Source organism: Heloderma suspectum, chromosome 7 (genome assembly GCF_057233095.1).
Source record: "Heloderma suspectum isolate Gila_16-S chromosome 7, 16-S_ref, whole genome shotgun sequence".
NCBI classification, from domain to species: Eukaryota; Metazoa; Chordata; class Lepidosauria; order Squamata; family Helodermatidae; genus Heloderma; species Heloderma suspectum.
Window position 1 is genome coordinate 50,328,799 of NC_139464.1, and position 23,520 is coordinate 50,352,318.

The following is a 23,520-nucleotide window of genomic DNA, read 5'->3' on the forward strand; positions in this document are numbered from 1 at the left end:
TTATTTATTGGATTTTTTTAATGCTAAAATCCAAGTGGATGCCCAGCCCACCTGCTATGACAACACCAGCCACAGAAACCAACAAAAAAGCCATTGCTAATAACATTGCTTTCTCCACTGACAGAGTCTGCTGGGCTTTGTCTTGTAGTCCTTGTCTCAATCCAGGTATTATATTTTTTTAAATCAGAAGTTAGCAACCTTAACAACTAGGTGCATTATTTTTGATCAGTTTGGATTATTAGAAATAGATTGATGAAATCCATATCATAAGCTCTTAAACAAAAGGAAATTACCTTATCCTAGATTAGTAACTTGTACAAGATAGCAAGGAAATGGCAGGTACTAATGGTTAAATTCAGTTGACTAAAGTTGCATATTTGTGCTCCTTCTCTCTCTTGTGGTGGTTGTGGTGGGGCAAACTTGCCTCCATCACATTTGGAGGCAGGGAATACTTTGACATGTGGCCATGCTGCCTCATGTAGCACAGCCGATGGCATGTACTGTTTCAAATGGCTGTACGTTTCCTAATGTCTCTTTTGTGACAAGGCAGTTGCCCATCACCTGCCCACCTCGCTTAAGACAAAGTAGAACTAGTTGATTGGAGTTGGGGGTTGGACTCGATGGTCTTGTAGGCCCTTTCCACCCCTACTATTCTATGATTCTATGATAGTCTTTTGGGACTATTTTTTTTGGAATCCCTACAAGGGAGTCTTTTTTTTTTTTGCCTGTTGTGCCCTGTTGGGCAGCCTTATTGACTCTAACACTTACTAGCTTGAGGCCAATGATCAAGAACATCCTCAGCATACAATTAAGGGTGCAAACAGTGAAGAGCAAGGACCTATTTAAGATGCATCCAGTGCTTGGAACCGAGTAGTGTTGCCAGCCTATTACCTGAATGGTTGGAATGGACGTTCTTAGCTGCCACCTTGGTAGATAGCATGCCCTACCAAGTTGTTTTCCATTTGTTCTTTACAGTTAAGTTTTAACTATGCATTTTAAACAGTAACAGTTTTAGAGAGTGTGTTCGTGGTAGGTCTGGAAGCTAAGTCTCCCAGCTCCAAATCCATCTCTAGGTACTGAACCACTCTGGCTCTCTAATTTTGTTCTGATTTTGGACCAAAAGCATCAGAGTAGTTTTAAAATAATAGAAGGTCATTGTATCGGGAAGTTGCATGGAACCAGATAGAAATGTGGGGTGGGGGGAGCTACTTTGAATCATGGACATGAGATTTCCCAGCCCAATCATAAATGGTGTACAGCTAAACATTTACAGTAAGCTGTTTTCACCCATGAAAAATAGGCTGTAATAGAAAATTATTGTTGTTGTCCTATATGCAATTATATGTTTAATATCTGCATTTAGTGTTTTTAAAATTATTTGCATAGTTACCCTCTGCCAACGGAAAAAAGAATATGGAATTTTTTTGGTTTGGCCATTCCTACAAGCAAATCCTAATAGCTATGTTTGATATATTGGCCCGGTTTGCACAACCCACATAGTTGTGGGTTAGTGAGAACAAGGTGGTGTGTTGGTGCATGCTGCCTGGTTGCTTCACCTGCAAGAGGAGCAAGTTCTTTCTCAGGCTTGTTGGGGGAGAGACAACTCAGAGGTCCAGACACAATGCTAAACAACCTAGGGGCAGAGTATCCCTGGATTGTTTAGCTGCTTGTACACACTGCCTTGTTCGTTACTGTGCGAACTGGACCATTATTAGCAGGCAGAGAAATAAGTCTTAAACCTTTCAGTCAGTTACATATTTGCAAAAGTCACATAAACTTTGTATAAATTTTTCCATTTAGATCTATTGTTTGGTGCAATATGCCTTTCCATGGCTGCAATGGCATCTGTTATGGGTGCATTGTTACAGGTAAGTGTGTAATGGCTACTCATATCAGTCTTAAATGCCTAAAATAAGTTGTTTAGATTTAGAGGTTCATCACATAAGGCAGAAATCCCACATCTCTACCAAGGCCTTCTGTTTGCATTTTCTTTGAGGGATTAAAATCGACATGGGCAAACAGGGACGACCGCGTGGCTTGAATTGAAATCTTCCATTTCGGCACTTCTCCTATGTTTGCTTTTAGACAGTGCCATGTAGTGGCTGAAATACAGTGATATACCTACTTTACACACTACTGATTCTGCACATTAAAAAAAAACTGATTATGTTCCGTGCTTTTTACAATGTAATAAATCTGAAAAAGCACAAGAGGGTCCCTGGATGTTGATGACATCGTGTAAAGGACCTGCGAACGTCCGTGAGTGGCCAGTCACGAGCATGCGATAAATCACTCGTATAAAGAAGCCCTTTATCCTTTCAGAATATTAATATTCATAATGTAATGCTCTGCTGGTGGCATAGGGGTGAGGCTCTGACCACTGCCACTATATTACTTCCCAGAGGCATTCTAGGAAGGAAGGATGGTGGAAGTCTGAGCTCTGCTTCTGCACCACCAAAGTTGCTAGCAGAGCTTGTTGTTTTAAAAAAGTGAAAGAAAGAAAAAAAGGGGGGAGCCTCCCCACTGACATGGTAAAGCTCTCCCCTAAAATGGCAGGGAATTGGTTTGAGTTGCCCCTCTTCTGTCTCTCTTCGGGCAGCCATCTCTTTTTTCCCTACAGTGTCCCTGGGAGGGATGGCATGTCACCTTGTCCTATTGCTCCCAGGGGCATTTGCAGTTGCAGCCTGGCATTCTAGCTGCTTAGAGTGGCTTTTACCTGTAAAAAAAATGGAAAAGACTGGAAAACTTTAAAGGCTGCCCTCTGAAAACTGCATTGCAAAAATTCAGACAAAGTGCAAAATCTGAAGGACAACTGTGATCTGAACTGCACATTAGTCCAGGAAGCGCAGATCATGTTGGTTCCCTTAGGAATATGGACCAATTGAATTCCTCTAGCAACCCTAACTTTGAGTCTTGCCTCTTTTCCAGCTGGGGTGGATGCCATGGAAGGGCTGTGATTTTGGCCGCTAAGGCTACATGGACCCTCATTCTAAGTCCATGGATCCCTTTCCCTGAGCTGGGCCAATTGGATTGTTTTATCACTTTTTTCCCATGGTGCCATTGCTGACACCGGGCTGGGGAGAGAAGTATACACACCCCAAGTAGGACTATATGTCTTTTTCCCCACCATTCCAAAGACATGCTTTGGCTAAGCCTGGTGGGAGAAGGGAGAAAGAAAGAAGCAATACAACAATCGCATGCCTAGTCCTCTCCCCACTGTGCCTTCTCCTGTCAGGGAAGGGTGCAGCCAGCCAGGGGTACAGGGCAAACCGCATTCACTAAAGATTGCCCAGAGAGGGGACTTGGCAATCACTGTGATGGTTAACAGCAGGATCTGGAAGTGAAGTCTCCAAGGTAGGAGATGTGGGGACTTTCTGCAGGTGCCTCTCCATCTACGCCTAATATGGCAGAAAGCCAAGCCCATCCTCAATTCCTGGCATGGGTAAAATCAGTGGTGGCAAAGGAGAGTATCAGCTCCAGAAGCATTCTTAGAAAATGAAATAGCAGGCGCCTGCAGCCCAGTGCTTTGTTTTGCAGTGGACCCAGCTATCTAGAAAAAGAAAGCCTCCTGTGGGACTAGAGGGGGTGGGAGTGAGGGAGTGTTTTGTCTCTGCTGGGTTTGTGTTTTGCCTGGCATTTTGCTTTTGGTGCATGTGTGCATTAGTGTTGCTCTGAGCATCAGCAGTTTGACCTCTGAAATGGGTATTTTGTTGGGGGGGGGGCAAATGAGTGATTTGGCATTTGGGGCACAGCCTCCTTCTCAGCCTTGTACTCAGTTTCTTGACCAATTTACTTTGTTTCTGAGCCTTGTCAGTTTCCCTTCTGTGAAATGGGTGTTGGAACAGAAAACTGAGTTCAAAAGAGTGGTTGTGTTTTGGAGCTCAGACTCCATCTCTGCATTGGACTTAAGTTCTTGGGCTAGTTACTCTTCTTTGGGCTTCACCAATCTGCCTTCTGGGTGTTTTGTGACTGGCCACGCTCACCTTGACAGCCATTTTTGGGAATAGGAAAGCCTTCCACCATAGCCATTTTGTGAGCGCATCCACAATACTCTCAAAATTCCAAATATGACCACTAGCACAAAAATATTGGGGGCCCCTGTTGTAGCTTTATTCCCAAATCCCCTGATTCAATTTCTAAAGAGGGTCTTGCTTTCCCACACCAAACTATACTCATTGCTTTTAAGGGGCAAACAGTTCTTACCTGGGTCAAATCCTCACAGGCTTTCCCATGGATGTCTGAACAGTGGCTTTGTTGGCACACACCTAGTCTGAATCCAACTATCTTGAACTAACTTAGTCTGGATCCAACCCAATATTTCCAGGTGCCTTCCATCCACTGAAGGGAATGAATATCACAGTAAGTCCAGTGTTCTCTTTTTGTTTCTCTCTGTGTTTACATTTTTTTCCCCCTCTTGCAGGCTGCACTCAGTATATTTGGAATAATTGGTGGACCTCTTTTAGGAATATTTTCTTTGGGCATCCTTTTGCCTTTTGCAAATGCTAAAGTAAGTAGACATTATACATCCTACTGTTGCTAAATGGAATGGAATGGGGGAGGTTTAACTTATTTTTACCATTTTAAAGATTATGACTGGCATCTTCGTTATTTTAGTAGTTTTACATACACAGAGAAGTGATCAGACATAATGTAAGGCAGGGGTTGGCAACTTGGGACACTCTGGATGGTTTGGCCTACAACTCCCATCAGCCATAGCCAGCATAGCCAATGATGAGGGACCATGGGAGTTGTAGGACAAAACATCTGGAGGGCCACAAATTGCCCACCCCTGTTGTAAAGCTATGATTTGGCATTCTGTCAGTGAGCAGTGATTCCCTGCCCCCTACCCTGTTTGAGGTAAACCATAGTTTGCCATTTCACCTGAAGCAGCAAACCCCTTTTTTTGCCTTAAAACCAGGATAGGAAACAGGAAACCACTGCACCCCAGGGGAGGGGGAGAAGGAAGTGTGTGAGCCTGGACTCCTGACATCACAGAACACTGATCTGTTTGATGTTACATTTGAACCACCCCAGAATCTAAAAGGCTAAGTGATGCACTCAATTTAATTTGAAAAAAAAATGTTGAGAACTTAAAAATAATATATATTGATAGCTCTGTAGATGCAGCAATCGTTTGTTCGATTCTTTATATCTTAAAGGGCTTTGTGTTCTATATAAGAAAGGGATGGGGAACCTCTGGCCTGGCCCCAGGGTTTCCCATCCGCACAGCAAGCTTAGTTTTTTGTTATCTCCGATCACTGATTGGAGCTAAGAGTGTATTTAAACGCTATTTATTTATTTATTTATTAGATTTATTAGCCGCCTATCTGGCTGGCTACCTGGCCACTCTAGGCAGTGTACAATAGGAATAACAACACAAAATACAAGATAATCAAATGAGCAAAACAACATTGCTCTAAAAAAAACCCTAACCCACCCCAAATGCCCGCCTGAACAGCCAGGTTTGCAAAGCCCTGTGGAAGCTCATCAAAGAGGGTGCATGGCGGAGGTCACTAGGGAGGGAATTCCACTGAGTGAGGGCCACCACAAAAAAGGCCCTCTCCCTAGTCCTCACTAGCCTAGCTGTCCTGGCTGATGGGACAGACAGAAGGCCTCCTGAGGCTGATCTCATTGAGTGGCATCCCTGGCATTGTTGAAGGCTGTCCTTAAGATAGACTGGGCCGGAACCATACAGGGTTTTAAAGGTCAATACCAACACCTTGAATTGGGCCCAGAAAACAACTGGTAGCCAGTGCAACTCCTTCACCACTGGAATGATGTGATCTTGCCAATGGCTGCCTTTAATCAGGCAGGCCGCCGCGTTCTGCACCAGCTGCAACTTCCGAACCATCTTCAATGGTAACCCCACATAGAGCACATTACAGTAGTCTAGGCAAGAGGAGACCAGGGCATGAACTACTGAGGAGAGCAGATGGTTAGGGAGATAGGGGCGCAGCCGCCATATCAGATGGAGTTGGTACAGCGCTGCCCAGCTCACACCTGACACCTGAGCCTCCGTGGACAGCTGGGAGTGTAAAATGACGGACCTGGTCCTTCAGGGGCAGCCACACCCCATTCAACACCAGGTCAACATCCCCTAACCTCCCCTTGTCTCCCACCAAAAGTACTTTGGTTTTGTCGGGGTTCAGTTTCAGCTTAGTCATTCACCGACTCCAGACACTTGGACAGGGATTTTACAGCCACCCTTGGCAAGGATTTGAATGAGAGGTAGAGTTGCATGTAATCCACATATTGGTGACACTGCACCCCAAACCTCCTGATGATAGCCCCCAGTGGCTTTGCAGAGATGTTAAATAACATTGGGGAGAGAATAGAACCATGTGACACCCCGCAAGTGAGCAGCCAAGGGTCTGAAGTCTCCTCCCCCAGAGCTACCCTCTGCTACTTGCCAGAGAAGAACGGAACCACCATAATACAGGGTCCCCTATGCCCAACCCCTCAAGGCGGTCCAGGAGGATACCATGGTTGACAATATCAAAAGCTGCTGAGAGATCGAGGAGAACAAGGAAGGAGCAGTTGCCCCTATCCAGAGCCCTCCTCATATCATCCACCAAGGCGACCAAGGCTGTTTCTTTCCCTTGCCCATGCCCGAAGCCGGATTGAAATGGATCCAGATAATCAGCTTCTTCCAAGTGTGTCTGCAACTGCAACGCCACCACCCGCTCAATCACCTTGCCCCCAGACAGCAGTTGTTCAAGTCTTGGGGATCCAAGGAGGGCTTCTTTAAAAGTGGTCTCTTCACCGCCTCCTTGAGGGCTGATGGCATCACTCCCTTCTAAAGGGAGGCATTCACCACCGCCTTGATCCCCTCCCTGAGTCTCTGCCTGTAGCTCAAGCAGGTGGCCAGCCTTAAAGATGAAAGCACCTTGTCTGCTTCCTCAGAAGGAAGAAGCTGGAACAGATTCCACACAACCGGTCTGCCATTGGCTGCCCCTCGCTCACTAACTGTATCCACAGCGGACAGAATAGCACTCCTGAACCAGTCGATTTTATCCACAAAGTGCTTTGCAAACTCATCACACGAGGCCTTAGAATGCTCCATTAGTTCTGGAACAACTGGACTGACCAGGTTCCAGACCACTTGGAACAGCCTCCTGGGATGGCACTCTGCAGACACGATAGAGGCAGCTTAAAAACCCTTTTTTCCCCCTGCTCTTATCACCACGTGGTAGATTGAAGCTACAGCTCTAACCCGTGTTCGATTGTCTTCGGAGTGAGATTTCCACCACTGGTGCGCTAGCCGTCTCACCTCCCGTTTCAGGGCCCAAAGCTGTGGGGTGAACCATGGTGCAGTCTGAGCTCTGTTCAGGGGGAGAAGGCGTTTCGGAGCCACCCGGTCTGATGCCCCGTGATTGCAGCATTCCAACCATCCACCAGGGTCTCGACCAAGCGGCCGTTTGCGTGCTCCAAAGAATCCCCAAGCGCAGTCAGGAATCCATTTGGATGCATAAGACGCCTGGGGCGGACCATCTTAACGGGACCTCCACCCCTATGGAGGGGTTGTGGAACCAAGAAGTCCAACCCCACCAAGTAGTGATCTGACCATGACAAGGGGGTGGTGGATATACCCCCGATTTCCAGATCACTTCCCACCTCTCCAGAAACAAACACAAGGTCTGACGCATGACTGGCTGCATAGGTGGGCCCAGTTGGAAGAGGGTGCAGCTCCCAGGAAGCCATGGTCTCCATGAAGTCCTGAGGTGCCCCCACGAGGATGGCCTCCGAATACATTGAAGTCCCCCAACAACAACAAGTTAGGGGACTGCACACGCACATCAGAGACCACCTCAAGCACCTCGGCCAAAGAGTCTGTTGTGCAGTGGGGTGGATGGTACATGAGCAGAATCCCCAGACTGCCCTTCAGGCCCAACCTCCAGTACATGCAATCAGCAATCCTGGTCTCCCGGAGAGGGAGTCTGGTGAGGATCAAGGACTCCTGGTAGATAACGGCCACTTCCCCTCCCTGACCCCCAGTCCTTGGTTGCTGCACCTATGAAAATCCAGCCAGGCAAATGGCTGCAAGAGTGGGAGCAGCAGCCTCATCTAGCCAGGTCTCTGGGATATATGCCTGGTCTGCACCCTCATCCAGGATCATGTCATGGATGAGAGATGTTTTATGGGCAACAGACCTGGCATTACATAGCAGCAGCAGAAGGCCAGAGGATGGAGTCATGCATTCCCCAGCCACCCTTTGGCTCTGGACAGGCCCGGAACAGGGGACAGATATTACGCATCTCTCCCCTGTTCCCCTTACCTAGCATGGCCTGCCCTAGTGTTCCGCCAGCATCTGCCGCCCAGCCTCGGTATATTCTGGCCCCCAGGACTCCCCCCACTGCCTCTGCCAGGTAGACACATGCCTCTCTCACTTCTGCCTATCAGGTGGGCAACCCATCCCTAAAATCACAAGCACAACCCCAATGCCCACCCCTCACCAACAATTTTTAAAAACTACAACCCAGGCCCTCTGCTCCCTTGTGGCTCCCCTGAGTGGCTCCCCTAGCATTTAAATACCATGCAAAGAATCAAGCTTTTGCAAAGATTTTGAGCTTTGCAAGGCAGCGCTGCTTACTTGTGAGTAGATAGCAGAGGCTTGGTATTTGGGATGCTATTTGAAAGTGCTGCTGAGAAATTCAGTCCTGGTTACTCCGTGTAGACATGCAGAAGTTTTGCCCTGGTTGCTTCTTAATAGGCTTAAAATGGTAGTAATCACATTGGCCCTGCTCACTCTGGCTTTGGATCTGCCCACAGATGGAATGTGGCCCCCGAGATGGATGGATTGATTGATTACATATATATCCCACATTTTTTTCCTCCTTAGGAAACCCAAGGTGGCATACATAATCCTCCCCCTCTCCATTTAGCCTCACAACAACCCTGTTAGGTAGGTTGAGCTGAGAGTCTGTGACTGGCCCAAAGTCACCCAGTGAGCTTGCATGGCCGAGTCGGGACTAGAACCCGGATCTCCTGACTCCCAGTCCAGTACTCTAACCACTACACCACACTGGCTCTCACGAGATCTTTCCTATGTTGCAGTTTGGCCCTTGGGCTCAAAAAACTTCCCCGCTCCTGACATAAGAATTGCTAGCTCCCAGGGAAATAGAGAAAAAGCTGGTAAAAGGATTCATTTTAGGTGTTTACTAGGTAAAAAAGGCAATAGAAGTCAAATTATATAATATTACCTGGTGGTTGGAGGGAATGGAACCCTCAGAATGCAAACTCTCTTCACGTGGTAGAAAATCATCTACCTCTGACAGCAGATTCTACCCTGAAATGCTAAAGGCACGGTCCTATGGGCTGTGACCTGGGTACTCATTATCCTCCAGACTCGGAGGCTTACAAGTATCCTAGGCAGAGAGGGAGGTGCCTCGTGCTTGCTTCTCTGCATTTTAGCTAGATGGGTAATTTTGCCCATCTAGCTGAGGTTTCAGGGAGTGGGAGGGAAGGAGGCTGGGGTGGCCATAGGAAAGATCGTAGGACTGCCACTCCGGTCCCCTCCCCTCCCCTCGAAACGCCCCCTTCTCCCCGTCGCCACATTCTGTTTTACGAGCATGTAGAGGCAGCCAGCACAGTTCTCTCCACGCTGGCTATGAGGGGGAGGGGATGGGGAACGCGGTTCCTGTTTCTGAGCTTGGAGCCAGGAAACTGAAAATTCATATGTCCCCCAGACACTGCCTAAGGGACATAGGATTGTTCCCTAAATATGATATTTTCCAAGGCACAAAAACAAAGATAGACGTGTTGGTCCATGAGAAAAATGCTAAGTCTAATTGATACCTGCAGCACCTGTCATAACTGCAACACCTGTAATTCATGCCATATGCAGTCTTCATCCCATTCCTTATACCATCTAGGCCGATGAAGAGTTCTGGAGTACTTGAAAGCTTGCACAATTTTTGTGGCATTTAGTTTGGTCCTAATAAAGGTATTGCCCAGCTGTGGATCTTGGGATTTTTTCCCCTCATGACCCAACATGGCTATCTTTGTTTTTGAAATACTTAGCACACAGTGTTAACTTCCTTTTACAAATTAGAGCCAGATGGCCTTCAGTTTTTTAAATGATTTGTCTCTTTTGTTACTGTTAGCTTTACATTGTATGTAACTTCCTGCTTCTCAGGGTGCATTTTCAGGACTTCTTTGTGGATTTTTTTGTGTATTGTGGGTTGGAATTGGTTCTCAGAAGTACCCTCCCCCTCCTCACAGAACAATGCCATTATTCCTTTCAACTGAAGCCTGTCCAAGACCCAACATCACTATACTTACGCAAGTAACTACTAGTCTGCTCCCTCCAAGGTATGGACAACAAAACAGTTATATGTTAGATATAGCTGAATAATTTTTCATATTAAAAAAGATGTATTAATGTATTTGTTTGGGTCCTTCTGTTACTTCAACTTTATATTGATGTTTTAATATGCTGTTATTGGTTGCTTGGGACTTCTTTTTGGAAAGCATGATATAAGCATTAAATGTATGAAAACGAAATGAAAGACTAAATGTGGATCTCATTTAATTTTAATTAACTAGCAATATTTTATTTGCTTGAAAAATGTGGTTTTGACCATTAACATTTGCATATTTAAAAGTCTCTATCAAAATTAACTAGAGTTAGATCAATATTATCAAAGTTTCTTTTCACTGTCATGAATTTCATGCCAATTTTATTAGGTTGCCCCAAGTTTTAGTTATGATATATTTTTTGTCTGTGTCCACTGTCTCCACACTATACATAATTTTATAACTGCCGATAACGTCTATATTTTTGTCGAAACATAATAGCATATAGCGCAAACCACGTCATCAAGAGAATCATGGTTTCCCCTCTCTCACACCCTGCTTATTTATTTCTATTCATTCATTTTCTTTGTTTAGGGATTTAAATGACTTATAAACAGGAAGGTAAAGGCGCAGCTAGAAGCGTTCTTCTAAAAACTGTTTTGAGATCCACAATCAATACGTGGATCTTGAATCTTCTATTTCATTTATTTATCACTTAGTATATTTTTAAACCGCCCAATAACTGAAGTTTTCTGTGTGGTGTAAAAATAGATGAAAAACATAAGGGGTCCCCAACCCTTTTGGGCCAGTGGACATATTCAGAATTTTGAGCAAGTGTTATGGGCACAACCACAAAATGGCTGCCATGGGGCCATGGCTAGTCACAAAACACCAATTTCACATATGATAAACTGGGAAGACTGAAAGACAAGTAACTTGCACAAGAACCTGAGTACAAGGCAGAGGTGGGGTCTGAGCCCCAAAACAAAACCACTTGTTTGAACCCACAGTTTTCTGCCCCACCAGAACACCCATTTCATTTAAGGCTACGCAGTTAATTTCCCCAAATCTAAATAAATTCCTCTAGAATTAATTTACTTCCTCAAATTTTAATACGAACAACATAAGAAGAATCATGCTGGATCAGAGCAAGGGTCCATTTCGTCCAGCATTGTGTTCACACATTGGCCAACCAGCTGTTGACCAGAACCCACAAGCAGGACACAAGTGCAGCAGCACTCTCCCACTCAAGTTTCCCAGCAACTGCTGTACATAGGCATACTGCCTCTGGTACTGGAGGCTGCACATAGCCCTCAAGCCTAGTAACCATTGATAGACTTCTCCTCCAGGAATTTGTCTAACCCCCTTTTAAAGCCATCCAAATTGGTGGCCATCACTCCATTTTGTGGTAGCGAATTCCATAGTTTAACTATGTGTTGTGTAAAGAAGTAATTCCTTTTATCAGTTCTGAATCTCCCACCAATCAGCTTCATGGGATGACCCCAGGTTCTAGTATTACGAGACAGGGAGAAAAATGTCTCCCTATCCGCATTATCCACACCATGCATAATTTTGTACACCTCTATCATGTGTCCCCTTACCCTCCTTTTTTTCCCAAGGTAAACAGTCCCACTTGTTGTAACCTTCCCTCATAGGGGAGATGGCCCAGCCCCTTAATCATTTTAGTTGCCTTTATCTGCACTTTTTCCAGTTCTACAATATCTTTTTTAGGTGTGGTGACCAGAATAGTACACAGTGTGTGCTCGTACCATAGATTTATATAAAGGCAGTATGATATTGGCGGTTTTATTCTCAATTGCTTTTCTAATTATGCCTAACATGGAGTTTGCTTTTTTACAGCACCTGCACACTGGGTTGACATTTTCATCATCTGTCCACCACAACCCCGAGATCTCTTTCCAAATTATTTTTCCCCAAGCCAATTCCTGTTCAATTAATTCTCAATCCCTTGTGCCAGCCAGCTCACCCCACTATCTGTTTGTCACTTTCTCTGTCTGTCTCAGGATCACCAATCCAAAACACACATCAGTTCTTGCCCTCATCTATCCTCCTTCTCTAATTGGTACAATCCTATACAAGCTTACGTCGGAGTAAGTTCCATTGAACTCAGTGGGACCTACTTCTGAGTAGACCTACATCAGATTACTCTGTCCATCCCAGTCACACCTCTCTCTCTCTCCATTTAGCCCTGAAAGGAAGAAAAATGTTGCCAGACCCAAAAGGAAGAAAAAGTTCTCTCTACCTCTCAGTTCTCCCTCAGATGTGGGTGCTTCACTCCTCTTGGTTCCAATCTGTGCGGCACTACTGGCTCCTCTGCCATCATCAGAGCTCTCACCTGGGAAGGGGCTTATGGGGAGACAGACAGAGCAGGGCTGGGTGCTGGAGGGAGAGAAGAAGTGCAAAAGAACAGGCTGGGGGAAGGCAGAAAAAGTGAGGCTAGAGGTTGGGGCCAGTGGAAGAAGGGAAGCCTTCCCAGGGACCACAGGATTGCAGCCTCAATCATTTTAAATTCCAGTGTGATTTGTGGATATCATTAGAGCATAATTTTTAAAGGAAATAACATTTTTTCTTCCAGATCACCCATTCAAGACTATTGGTACTCACTGTCATATCTGTACTTCAGCCCATTAGGAACCTTGATCACATTTATTGTGGGATCGGTTATAAGTATAGTAACAGGTAACTTTTTCTAGTTTTGACTTAAGTGTAGCACTTTATATCTAGAGTTCATCCAAATGGGTATTGTTGTATGGTTTATATGTAATGTAGCATAAAAGAGTCTCTGGTGTTCAAAAGGCTGCTTCTTAAGTATTCCTGTAATTTCCCCCTTTAAATGTAGGTCTTCAGTGCGCAGTTGTACCCATACTGAGTGATCTGTACACAAATAGTAGCAGTCATGTTCTGTAGTAATGCCTGGTCCTGATTCAGGTGTAGCTAATCACAAGCATTAAGTAGCAGCACCCAGATGAGCATGCTTATCCCCATCAAAGGGTGCACTCAGCCAGTTCAGTGGAGTCCTGACAGAGAAGCCACTCATTAAAAAAAGAAAAAAGTACCATCTCTTATTATAGGGAATTTGGACTATTGGGATTTAGACTGTTGTTGGGGGTTTTGGACTATATTGGCTAGTTTTCCACAAAAAGTGTAGTTTCTGTTGTGCAGAAAGTTCTAGCATGTTAGGCCTAGCAACATTCAGACTAGAGTTTAGCAGATTTTACATCTGGGAAACAGGTATACATCTGGCAAGCAGGAAAGATCCTGTTCACCTCACATGGCATAAGATCAATGAGAAGTTACAGAGCAATCTTTGAATCTCATCTTTGGGTTTTAGTCCTGAGCGGTCAGCAGGAGAATGCCTCTCCAAAGGGGAGTGAGAATGGAACTGGAGATATTAGTCTTAATAAATTGCATTGTGTGAGATCATACTGTTAATCAAACTGTCTTCTAGGAGGATTAAAGCAAGAGGTGGACCGCAGACTTCTCTTTGGCAAAGAGGATTTTATGGACAACTTTGTGTATTTGAAATCTAAGTGTGTAAGTATAGTTTTATAAGTCCTTCTCATGTGTCTTCTCTTAGGAAAATTGTGGCCACTCATAAATATCCTGTGTGTGTTTCTAGACACTTTCTATAAATTCTGGACTTAAACTCTCATTCTGTGCAAGTGTGCATAAACTAATAAAATATATTGATTTCTGTGTCCAGAGATCCTCGGGTGTAGTAGTTGTTCCATCCAAGGATCTCCCTGTTAAATTATCACCCCTTAATCCTCACCTGTCTTCCCTGCACTAAATAGATGATGGCAGTGAATGGGTTGGCAGGATCCAACAAGAACCACATGTGCAGCCACAAGTGCTGGGTGCAGAGATGTTTCTGTTTGCACCACAACACTCTTTTGCATGTGCAAGACCTAATCTAGAAAGTAATTCAACTTGTTTCCACATGCAGATTGCATTAGTGGATTGGAGCAAGATTATACATTTTGGCCACACTCCAACACAGCTTTTACACTTAAGGACACTGATTTCAGTGGACTCAACTTTGCATGGGACTGTGACCTTGATAAAGAGAATACAATGAATAAGCATTTGATGCTTAATTTTTCTTATCCATATGAAATTGTGACTATTATGATTACAGGCAATGCTGTATGAAATGGTTCATCCAACGCAGCAGGTGGATCTTGAATAAGGCTGGTGGAGCAGTGAACTGTATTCACTGCTGTAGAAGGTACTCTACTTCAGAGGATGACATAGAAGAGCATATCTAGAAAAAAAAGTCTAAATGAACAGTATTGAATACAGTGGTGTACAAAGTATAGCTATGTTTGATTTTTATTAACTGAATTTAAAAATGGGAAGTCTGTGGTTCTTCTTAATAGATTAATTTTGATACAGTAGGCAGTTTGGAAACCAGAATACAAGCAGATTTGAGAAAGTTATCTTCTGTCTCAGTTTTTTGTAAACTAAAGCCTATGGTAAAGCAACAATCCAATAAAAATTGACTGTTAATTAACATTAACTCCCCAGTTTATTGAAGAACCTTGTTTGTTTGGCATTTCTGTATAAAAGACATTCCGTGAATGCTTTACAAATGATACATGTTCAAAGTTTTGTAAATACCAAGGTACTACAGTGGCCATTGTAGAATCTAATATAGCATAATCCAAAGTGTAATTGACAAACCTAATCTGTCCTGTTGGTCTGTGCAAATGGCTATTCTTCATATCCTTTTGAAAATAAGATATGAAAAAAATTAATTCATAATGCATAAAAGAGAAGAAATTCCAGTTACTGAAGGCAAAACTAGGCATTTTATGGCAGACCGATATATCAGGGTTTTTTTTAAATGAAAAGCAGTTGTGAAAGGTTGCAAATTTGATTGGAGGAATTGTGGGGTGGGGGGCTGCTTAACCCTTTCCAGTCCAGCTCTTTCTACTTGGAATCACCATACTGCATCTTTTCCCCCATATGTGAAAACAGAAGTTTGTGTAGAGAGGTGAACTGAAAATTCACCCATGGTGGCTTCTCATTACATGCAAACTGGGCCCCTGAAACAAGCAAAGGTGACAACACACCGTGGGTTGTCATGTTGCATGAACCAGGTCATTGAGATAAAAGCATCTTCAGTTTTTGGTAAAAGAGACACAAAGAGGAAGCCTGACAAATTCAGATTGGGAGAAAATTACAGATTTATAGCATCACCACAAAAAAGGTCAGTATCTCATGCTCACTCACCGGATATCTTCGGAAGCCACAGAGAGCAAGGTCTCTGACATTGATCTTAATTCCCAAGCAGGCCTATATTGGAAGCAAGTGGTCCCTAAGATAACCTGGTCCTAAGTCAGGTGATCAGTTTTTAAAAAAATCAATGTCATAGTAAATTCCCGATATCATTTCATATTTGTTTATAAAATAACTTATTACGACACAAAAGCAAAAATGTTGTCCTTAATTTATTTTAAATTTTATTGTATCACATTATAGAAGTGCTAGACATTGCTTTATGTTGATGATATTTTTAAAGTGTGAAAATTTGACATTCTTCACCATAGTTTTAATTTTTTGCTATTTACAAATAAACAATCTATATACTATATATATATATATATATATATGTATGTATATCTATATATATTATACATATGTATGATATATAACATCTTCCCCAAAAACAAAAAATCCAGATATGTAAACAGTGTGTCTAATGTACATTGGTGAGAGATGCTATTATAATAGGCATTGCTAAAGTACCCAGAATTTTTATGTATATTTACTATTTGAACAGTTGAAAAAGTGACATGGAACAGAATGCAAATAGGTAGCAAACAGGATGAAAAATAGTCCATGGTATGCAAGTTTCTCAATTTTAAAAACTGGAGTTACATGCTTTTTTGTCTAGAATGGTCTGGGATTATCAATCAGATGCAGACTGCAAAATGATTTCACAGTAGTAAACTCCTTGAAATACTCTTCCTTGTTTGCTCTGTCAAATTGTGGCATGCACTGAGGTTGCATCTTTTGTCATTCTCTTGAAGGTAGTGCTCTTGTGGAACTGGAATAAGCAAACAGAATGTAGGTCTGCTACCTGAAGATATAACCAACAACAAAACATAGTATCCAGTCAGGAAAAGAGCACATGTATTCACTTATTAACCTAGATTGCTAGAATATAGATTTATGTTTATACATCCCAAGCACAACATGTTTAATTGGGCAATTTTTGTCACAGGAGGACTGCAGTTTAATTATATGTATTTTAATTTATTAAAGGAGCAATCCTATGGCCCCTAGACAGCAGCTAGATGGCCATAGGATATGGTGTTTTCCGGGAACCGACTTTGGAGCCTCTGAGGTCGGTTCCCGGAGAACCGACCTCCCCCCACTTCTGCGCTGCCTCCAAGGCAGCGCGGAACAGCCCTATCCTCCTTCCTTGCAAGAAGAGAGCAGAGCGGCTGGAAAGGGGTGTGTCTGCGGGCGTTCCGGGGCAGGGAGAGCGGAGCTGCCTGTACGACACATCCTATGTGTCATACAGCATCCTCCTCCCCCACTCGGTGCTCCTGCAGCTAGACAGCCACAATCGGCTGTCTAGCCGAAAAAGCAGGGCAGGAGGAGCGCAGAGGGAATGATCCCCCCCATGCTTCTCCTGCCCTGCTTTGGATAGGCGGTAGCCTATTCTTCATGACCTGGTCCCAATTAGATATGATGCAAATTGCATGACTGGCTCACCCTCCCTCTCCTTAATGCTCAAGTTTCATGAGTCAGATTCAATTGGATATGGTGCTGTCCAGCTCAATTCACAGTGCCATAGAAGTTTCTGTTTCCCTCTGCCCCACCCACAGGAAGGACAGGAAGCCCATCCAAACCACCTGTCTGTTTATCCATCTCTCTCACCTGGGTGCAAGTAGAGTTTGAGTAGTTTGCACCTGGAATATAGGAAGGGCTAAATATGGTTCTTACAACCAGAAATGGCCAGGCATATGAGAGTGCACACCAATGTAAAGAGGACAATACTGACTTCTGTGGGCTACAGTACACTGCTGAGGCCTGTGTGGTTGGTTGTAGCCATGCCAAGATAGATCATGCCTATAATCTTTTGATGTTGCAAATATGTTGAATGTGGAGAAATATGCAGACTACTGACTTCAATTTTGTTCAAGCAGCCTTGTCCAGCACCATCACAAAATAATAATCTAAACTCTTGATTATTTGAAATATTACGGAGTTCCCCAAATTATTTGGGCAATTTGGTTTACACTATAGAACTGATATCCTTTAGAGAGGCTTACCCAGTTTAGTTATGGCCACTCATTGTGATAAGATTTTCCATTTTTCTTTCTCTCCTTCCGTTCCTTCTGGAGGCACTCCAGTTCTGCTTCATACATCATTTCCTGGATCAGATATTTTTCTCTTCTCATACGATCCCTCAAATCTTTGGGAAGGTCTGGGATTAAATAGGAAATCAAGTGTTTTATGCAAAACACGAGGTGCTGGAAAAAAGTTTTTAAAATGGGTGAAATAAGCATCAAACCTCAACAAGAAAGTGAACACTTAAATAATAAAAATACAGTCTGCAGTTGTGTCTCAGTGCACACATTCTGATTTTGTTCTGTTTCATAATTTAATTTTCAAGCATCTCTGCTGAGCAGGTTTAAAACATCTACACACCTCTGAGAGATCAAGGACAACTTTCTCTACTTCTTATGACATTCATATCTATGATGGCCAAGTAAAACTTTCCAATGGATCTGTAATTACTGGGCAGTCTTGCTAATCAGTGTCCATTCATTTCACTAAAGAAATCATATGTAAATATATGTTAAGGGAATTTGGCCACAATCCAGCTGAATTTAATCACTTTTAAGTTCCATTGATCTTTATCACTGTAATCTGGATTTAAATATACTTAATTTTAGCTGAATGATTCCTTTACTTATTCTGTCATAGAATATTGCAATTAACAGTTTGGGATGATCTAGGAATATTAAGTTTGATTAGCTGTATTTTTGCTATCTGATCCTGAAGGCTTCCGGCTAGTAAAATATACCTAAACATTGTAACAAGATAATTTTAGAAAGATTAATATATAAAATCTCTTAGAATTACAAACTTAAAATTCCTACTTTTCCTCCTTCACATCACATTAACTTAATCTTGGCTGTCAAAACCATGCTAAGTAGTAAGGCCACACAGCTCTTTCAGAAAGTAGCCAAGGAATGAAGAATTCCACAAACAAAGGCTCCGAAAATACAATATTTAATTAAATGCAACACGAACTGGAGCACAAGAAGGTAGTAATTACTAACAATCCTTTTACATAGAATTATACAATGGCCTGATTACATGAAACCGTAACCCTGATTTTTTAAAAATACTGAGTTATCCCTAACAAGGCAGCATGCTCCTGCTGCTAAACAAACCACGGACCTTCCATGATGAGATGGCTAGATAGCATCACGGATGCAATGAATATGAACTTGAGCACGCTCCGGGAGAGAGCGCAGGACAGGAAGGCCTGGCGTGCTATGGTCCATGGGGTCACGAAGAGTCGGACACGACTGAACGACTGAACAACAACAACAACATGCCAACCAGGAACTCTGGCTTGTCTTTCCTCCAACAAGCCAACAAAAAGAACCCCAAAACAAACCACGCTGCCTTGTTACGATAACTCAGAATTTAAAAAAAAATATTGGGTTATCATTGCATGCAAACTAGGCCAATGAACTGCAAACATTTAAACAATTTTCTACATTAGCATGTAATTCCTAGTCAAACATCAAGAATGCTACAAAACAGAAAGAAGGTAGTTACCATATTTTCCTTCCTTTTTCTCTGTTACCAAAGGTAGGATATTTACAATTCACTGTTCAGGATTACAGGTTACATCAGAAATTCAAAATCTGGAATTGGGATTTACTCCTAAAATTATTATTGATCATCCCATGCTATCCTGTGATTGTTGCACAGATTGAACCAGGAGATCCTTCTTTTGTCCTGATACTATGAAATCAAATTTGATGCAAACCCAGCATAAAAGTTTTGAAATTTCATAAAGTTTGGAGTTCTGCATAACTCTGTTTCAGTCCTAAAACATATCTCAAAAACAATAATAAAAGCCAACCATACCTCAAAAACAATAATAAAAGCCAACCGTGCAGCTAAGACATGCCAGAATTGTAGAGTGTAGCCATAGGGCACTGGAGAATGAGGAGGGTCACGATAATCTCTGTACCTAACAAAACAAACAGGAAATCAGCCTTGTCCATCTCGATTACAGCAGGACAGGAAAAGAACACCTAAACTACACCATATCTGTCCATTAGAAACTGAAAATTAAAGGAGCTGGCTGGGTCATGAGACATCCCTGATGTGCCTAGATAATCCCAGAATTTGGGAATGCTTCCTGTGAGAATTAGCATCCCCTGTGGATAAATGATACAAATAAGGGAATTTCTAACATACTCTTGATTCTGATAGCCTGCATGAGGCAGTGGTGAAGAAAAACTCTGCTCCATCTCCTACCTCTAGAGGTACAGTTGTTAGTCCTCCCTCCCTCCCCTCCTGACTTCTTTGGAGCACAGTACTCTGGTTCTATATCACAGTACATATAGAAGGAGAGTAGATGGACAATGGGGTTTGGAGGCAGAGGTGCTTGCCACAGTGTTCTGTTCTGAGTGTAGCAGTGTATCTGGAACCACCATTAATCTGCTAGGTGGGGTATCTGTGGAAACCATGTCCTTCCTCACTTTTGGCAACTATTTGTACTTTGATAATGAGTAGTTTTTCAAATGAGTAGGCATAGTGCTAAACAAGGTATAATTAATGCACATTCTCCTATCGCTAGCAGACTGGTTCACATGGGTGCATTGACGTGTGTGTGTGTGTGTATTCTTACACGCACACTTCCTCTCTCCCAATATGCTAAAGCAGCTTGTGGGATTCTCAGATCTGTGCTCATGCAGATCTGAGATCCTGCACTAGCATATAGGTATGGTTCTTCCAGACTACAACTCTCATCATCCCCAGCCAGCATGGCCATTGGTCCAACAAATCTGGAAGACACTAAGTTGGGTAAAGTACTGATTTAGCACTGGTAGTTAAGGAGATGGAGGAGCACAAACATCCCAAATATCTAAGATCTACTGAACTTCTTGACAACCACTTAGATCAAACAAGTAATAACATGATAACTTAGAATCTTTCCAGTTTGCATATAATCATAATCATTGCATATAATCATGAGTGGCAACCTTTTGCTTTACTCATTATGCTCCCTACCTCAACCCTTCTCTACCCCACTGCCCAATCTTTCTAATTCTAATCTAACTCATATCCTAAGGGCGCAATCTTATGGTCGCTAGTCAGTGGCTAGACGGCCATAGGATTGGTTGGTTCCCGGAGAACCGACCACCACCCCTTCCTGCGCTGCCTCATAGGCAGCACGGATCGGCTTTGCACTCGGAAGAGCAGCACAGAGCAGGGGAAATGGGGCATTCCTGGGGGCGGGGCGGTTGGAAGTGCCGGTACGACACTTCCTATGTGTTGTCCGGCCACCCCTTTCCATACTCTGAGGTTCCATGGTTAGACAGCTGAAATCAGCTGTCTAGCCACAAAAGCAGGGCAGCGGGAACACAGAGGACATTTGCTCCTCACCACTCCTCCCACCGTGCACTGGATAGGCGGTCGCCCCCGGGATTGGAGGCAACCATCGATCCAGATAGGATTGCTCATTGTCTTCTGGCCTTAAAGTCAGAATGTTGGCAGGGGTGGGACAGGCAGTTATTAGTGCTGTGTTGTATTTTCACAGCACAGAATTAAAGTGGTTACAATTCTGGCTTCTTCCCTGCCTTGAAGATTTAAAACCACCATACGAGTAAATACAGTGGTGCAAAAGGCCCTGCACCACAGAAACACAACTAAATGCTAACTTTCTGGTAGCTCAGGAATAACAGCAGCAGCAGCAATTATTATCATTATTATTGGTTTAGGACTTTCAGATGTTCAAAGCACACGGGTTATGATTAACATGGTAGTATTTTCACATATATTTCTTTACCTGCAGTATTTTAATGGTGAGCCAGAGAACTCACTTCCATTTGAACGGTGTTCGAAGTTAGCCACTAGAAACACTGATAAACTTGCATTAACGTAGCCAACCATACACCTAGGAAACAAAAAATTTCTCCAGTCAGAACACTCAGCTTTTTTACCATAGGCATGTTTGAGATGCCTTGAGAAAAACTGATAATAATCCATGTCCAGATTACCTGGATTGTCAACTAATACTTAGCACTCTAGGAAGAGCTAAGAAAATAATTCTCCCCAAGCAAAGTTCACATTCTCAGAACATCCATTGCTGAAACTTTTTTGTTGAGTTATCTGAAAGCACTCAAAGATGCTAATGTTTTCAGAAGTAGTTATTTCAGTTTTCTTTTTATAATCTCCGGTGAAAAACATTTAAAGTCTTCTTCTGCAAATTGTAGTTATATCATTATTTTAAAAGAAATCTATGCAAAACTATATATTTGGAGGACACACCTAGGTGTATGGAGATACAAGGTAGCTACACAGTCATTCAAGACTGAACTGAACTGAACTGAAGAGCTGTGGAAAATTATATTTGTTTTCATACTTCTAATGAGAGACACATTGGACTGGGTCCTGACTTAGTTAGACTTAAGAGTTAAACCAATTGAAATCAATGGTACTAAAGTTAGTCATGACTAACTTAAGTCTCATTGATTTCAGTGGTACTACTCTAAGTATGATTAAGTTTGGATCCAATCCCTTATTTATACCAATGTATTCTTCCTGAACAGTACAATATATTGTTAAGCTATTATAACAAATCGGGCTGACTGGAATGGTTAGTCTGAACACACCCAGTGCTTAATTCTTTCATGTCAGTTACACTGGTGCTATCCCCTACCCCCCAAATCAGTCATCTGATGATCCTGGAAACCATGAAGTTGTCATATTGCCAATGAAATTTGATTATGTGATATCACTGAAGGCAAATGAAGTTATAGCAGAATAACTGAATTGCCTTTACTTGAAATTAGCTTCATTTGTCCTCAATGATCCCACCAAATATTCAAACTTCATTTCTAAGAAGAGAAGACCAATTCAAAACTGCCCCAATGCAGCAGCCAATTGGAGCTGCTAACACCAATGTGAAACAGTTAAGCATTGTGTGTAGGTGTGGGGGACATTTTGTTTTTACTCCCGGAAAAGCCCCCTTTTGCACTGAAAATGTTCACAACTGAACATTTAGTTCCCCCTATTTATTACAATAATTTTAAAATAGATCATATTCTGGAGAATGAATTCATATCAGACTCTCAATGAAACTATGAAAAGTAATGTAATTTTTTTTTTTTAATGAAGCAAATGCAGCAGTTCACTGGAGCTGCAAAGAAGCACTTTCTGGGTATTGTACTTTCTGATGGGATTACCACCACTGCTTCACAATTATTCTGAGGAGAGGCTAATTTTATTGTGAGGGGAACCGATACTGAGAAGCACCTGTCAGGAGACAATGAGGCTGCCTGAAAATGTTGAAAGGTGCACATGAACTTTTTTGTCCCCTTATGAGCCCTCCCAAATAAGAACATTAAGAAGAGCCATGCTGGATCATACCAAGGGACCATCCAGTCCAGCATTCTATTCACACAGTGGCCAACCAGCTGATGACCAGGAAACCACAAGCAGGACATGAGTACAAGAGCACCCTCCCACCCATATTCCAGCAACTGGTGTACATGAGAATACCACCTCTGGCACTGCAGGTGTCATACAATGATTCATAAAGAGGCAGTGAAGTTGCTAGCAAAATTTCTCCCCCATGCCCAGTTCAACAAAAGATTTGTCTGATCTCCCCTCAAGCCAATATGAAGATATGAAAAATTTCCACAATCTGAAAAGAATAAAAATGATACACACCTCCAACTTACTTTTTTATTATTTTAAAGCAGGAATAAGGAACCTAGAGCCCATGAGCTGGATCCTGTTGATTAATTTCATCCAAGCTGCAGAGCCCTGCAGAAAAGGCATCCCTCCCAATTTCGAAGGGACTCTTTTGGAAGTGTGGATCCGGCCAGCTGATGAGCTCTGGGCAGACCCTCACCTGAGGGATACCTTTGAAAGTGCAAATCAGCCAGCTGAAAGCGATTTGATCCACAGTTTCCAAGCTCTTCCTTTTCA

The 23,520-nt window shown here is 42.9% G+C and overlaps 2 protein-coding genes across 4 annotated transcripts in view; one reads left to right on the top strand and one right to left on the bottom strand.

Annotated features, from left to right (window-relative positions):
• The window catches only part of LOC146339761 (sodium-coupled monocarboxylate transporter 1-like), a 45,874-nt gene extending 31,023 nt beyond the window's left edge, over positions 1-14,851 (top strand). For 2 of the 3 annotated variants that reach the window (XM_084810150.1, XM_084810153.1), the window contains exons 10-15: positions 1,801-1,868; positions 4,421-4,507; positions 10,136-10,311; positions 12,893-12,996; positions 13,766-13,851; positions 14,456-14,850. In XM_084810150.1, coding sequence (XP_084666276.1) covers positions 1,801-1,868; positions 4,421-4,507; positions 10,136-10,311; positions 12,893-12,996; positions 13,766-13,851; positions 14,456-14,506 — 572 coding nt within the window. In that variant the 3' untranslated portion in view covers positions 14,507-14,850. Of the gene's footprint in view, positions 1-1,800; positions 1,869-4,420; positions 4,508-10,135; positions 10,312-12,892; positions 12,997-13,765; positions 13,852-14,455 lie in introns of all 3 variants that reach the window. The other variant, XM_084810152.1, reaches the window with a different exon arrangement.
• Positions 14,852-17,612: 2,761 nt separating this feature from the next.
• The window catches only part of ANO4 (anoctamin 4), a 183,989-nt gene continuing 178,081 nt past the window's right edge, over positions 17,613-23,520 (bottom strand). Inside the window, exons 25-27 of the mRNA XM_084811771.1 lie at positions 21,374-21,481; positions 19,444-19,549; positions 17,613-17,804 (exon numbers count right to left, since the gene is read on the bottom strand). Coding sequence (XP_084667897.1) covers positions 17,613-17,804; positions 19,444-19,549; positions 21,374-21,481 — 406 coding nt within the window. The remainder of the gene's footprint in view (positions 17,805-19,443; positions 19,550-21,373; positions 21,482-23,520) is intronic.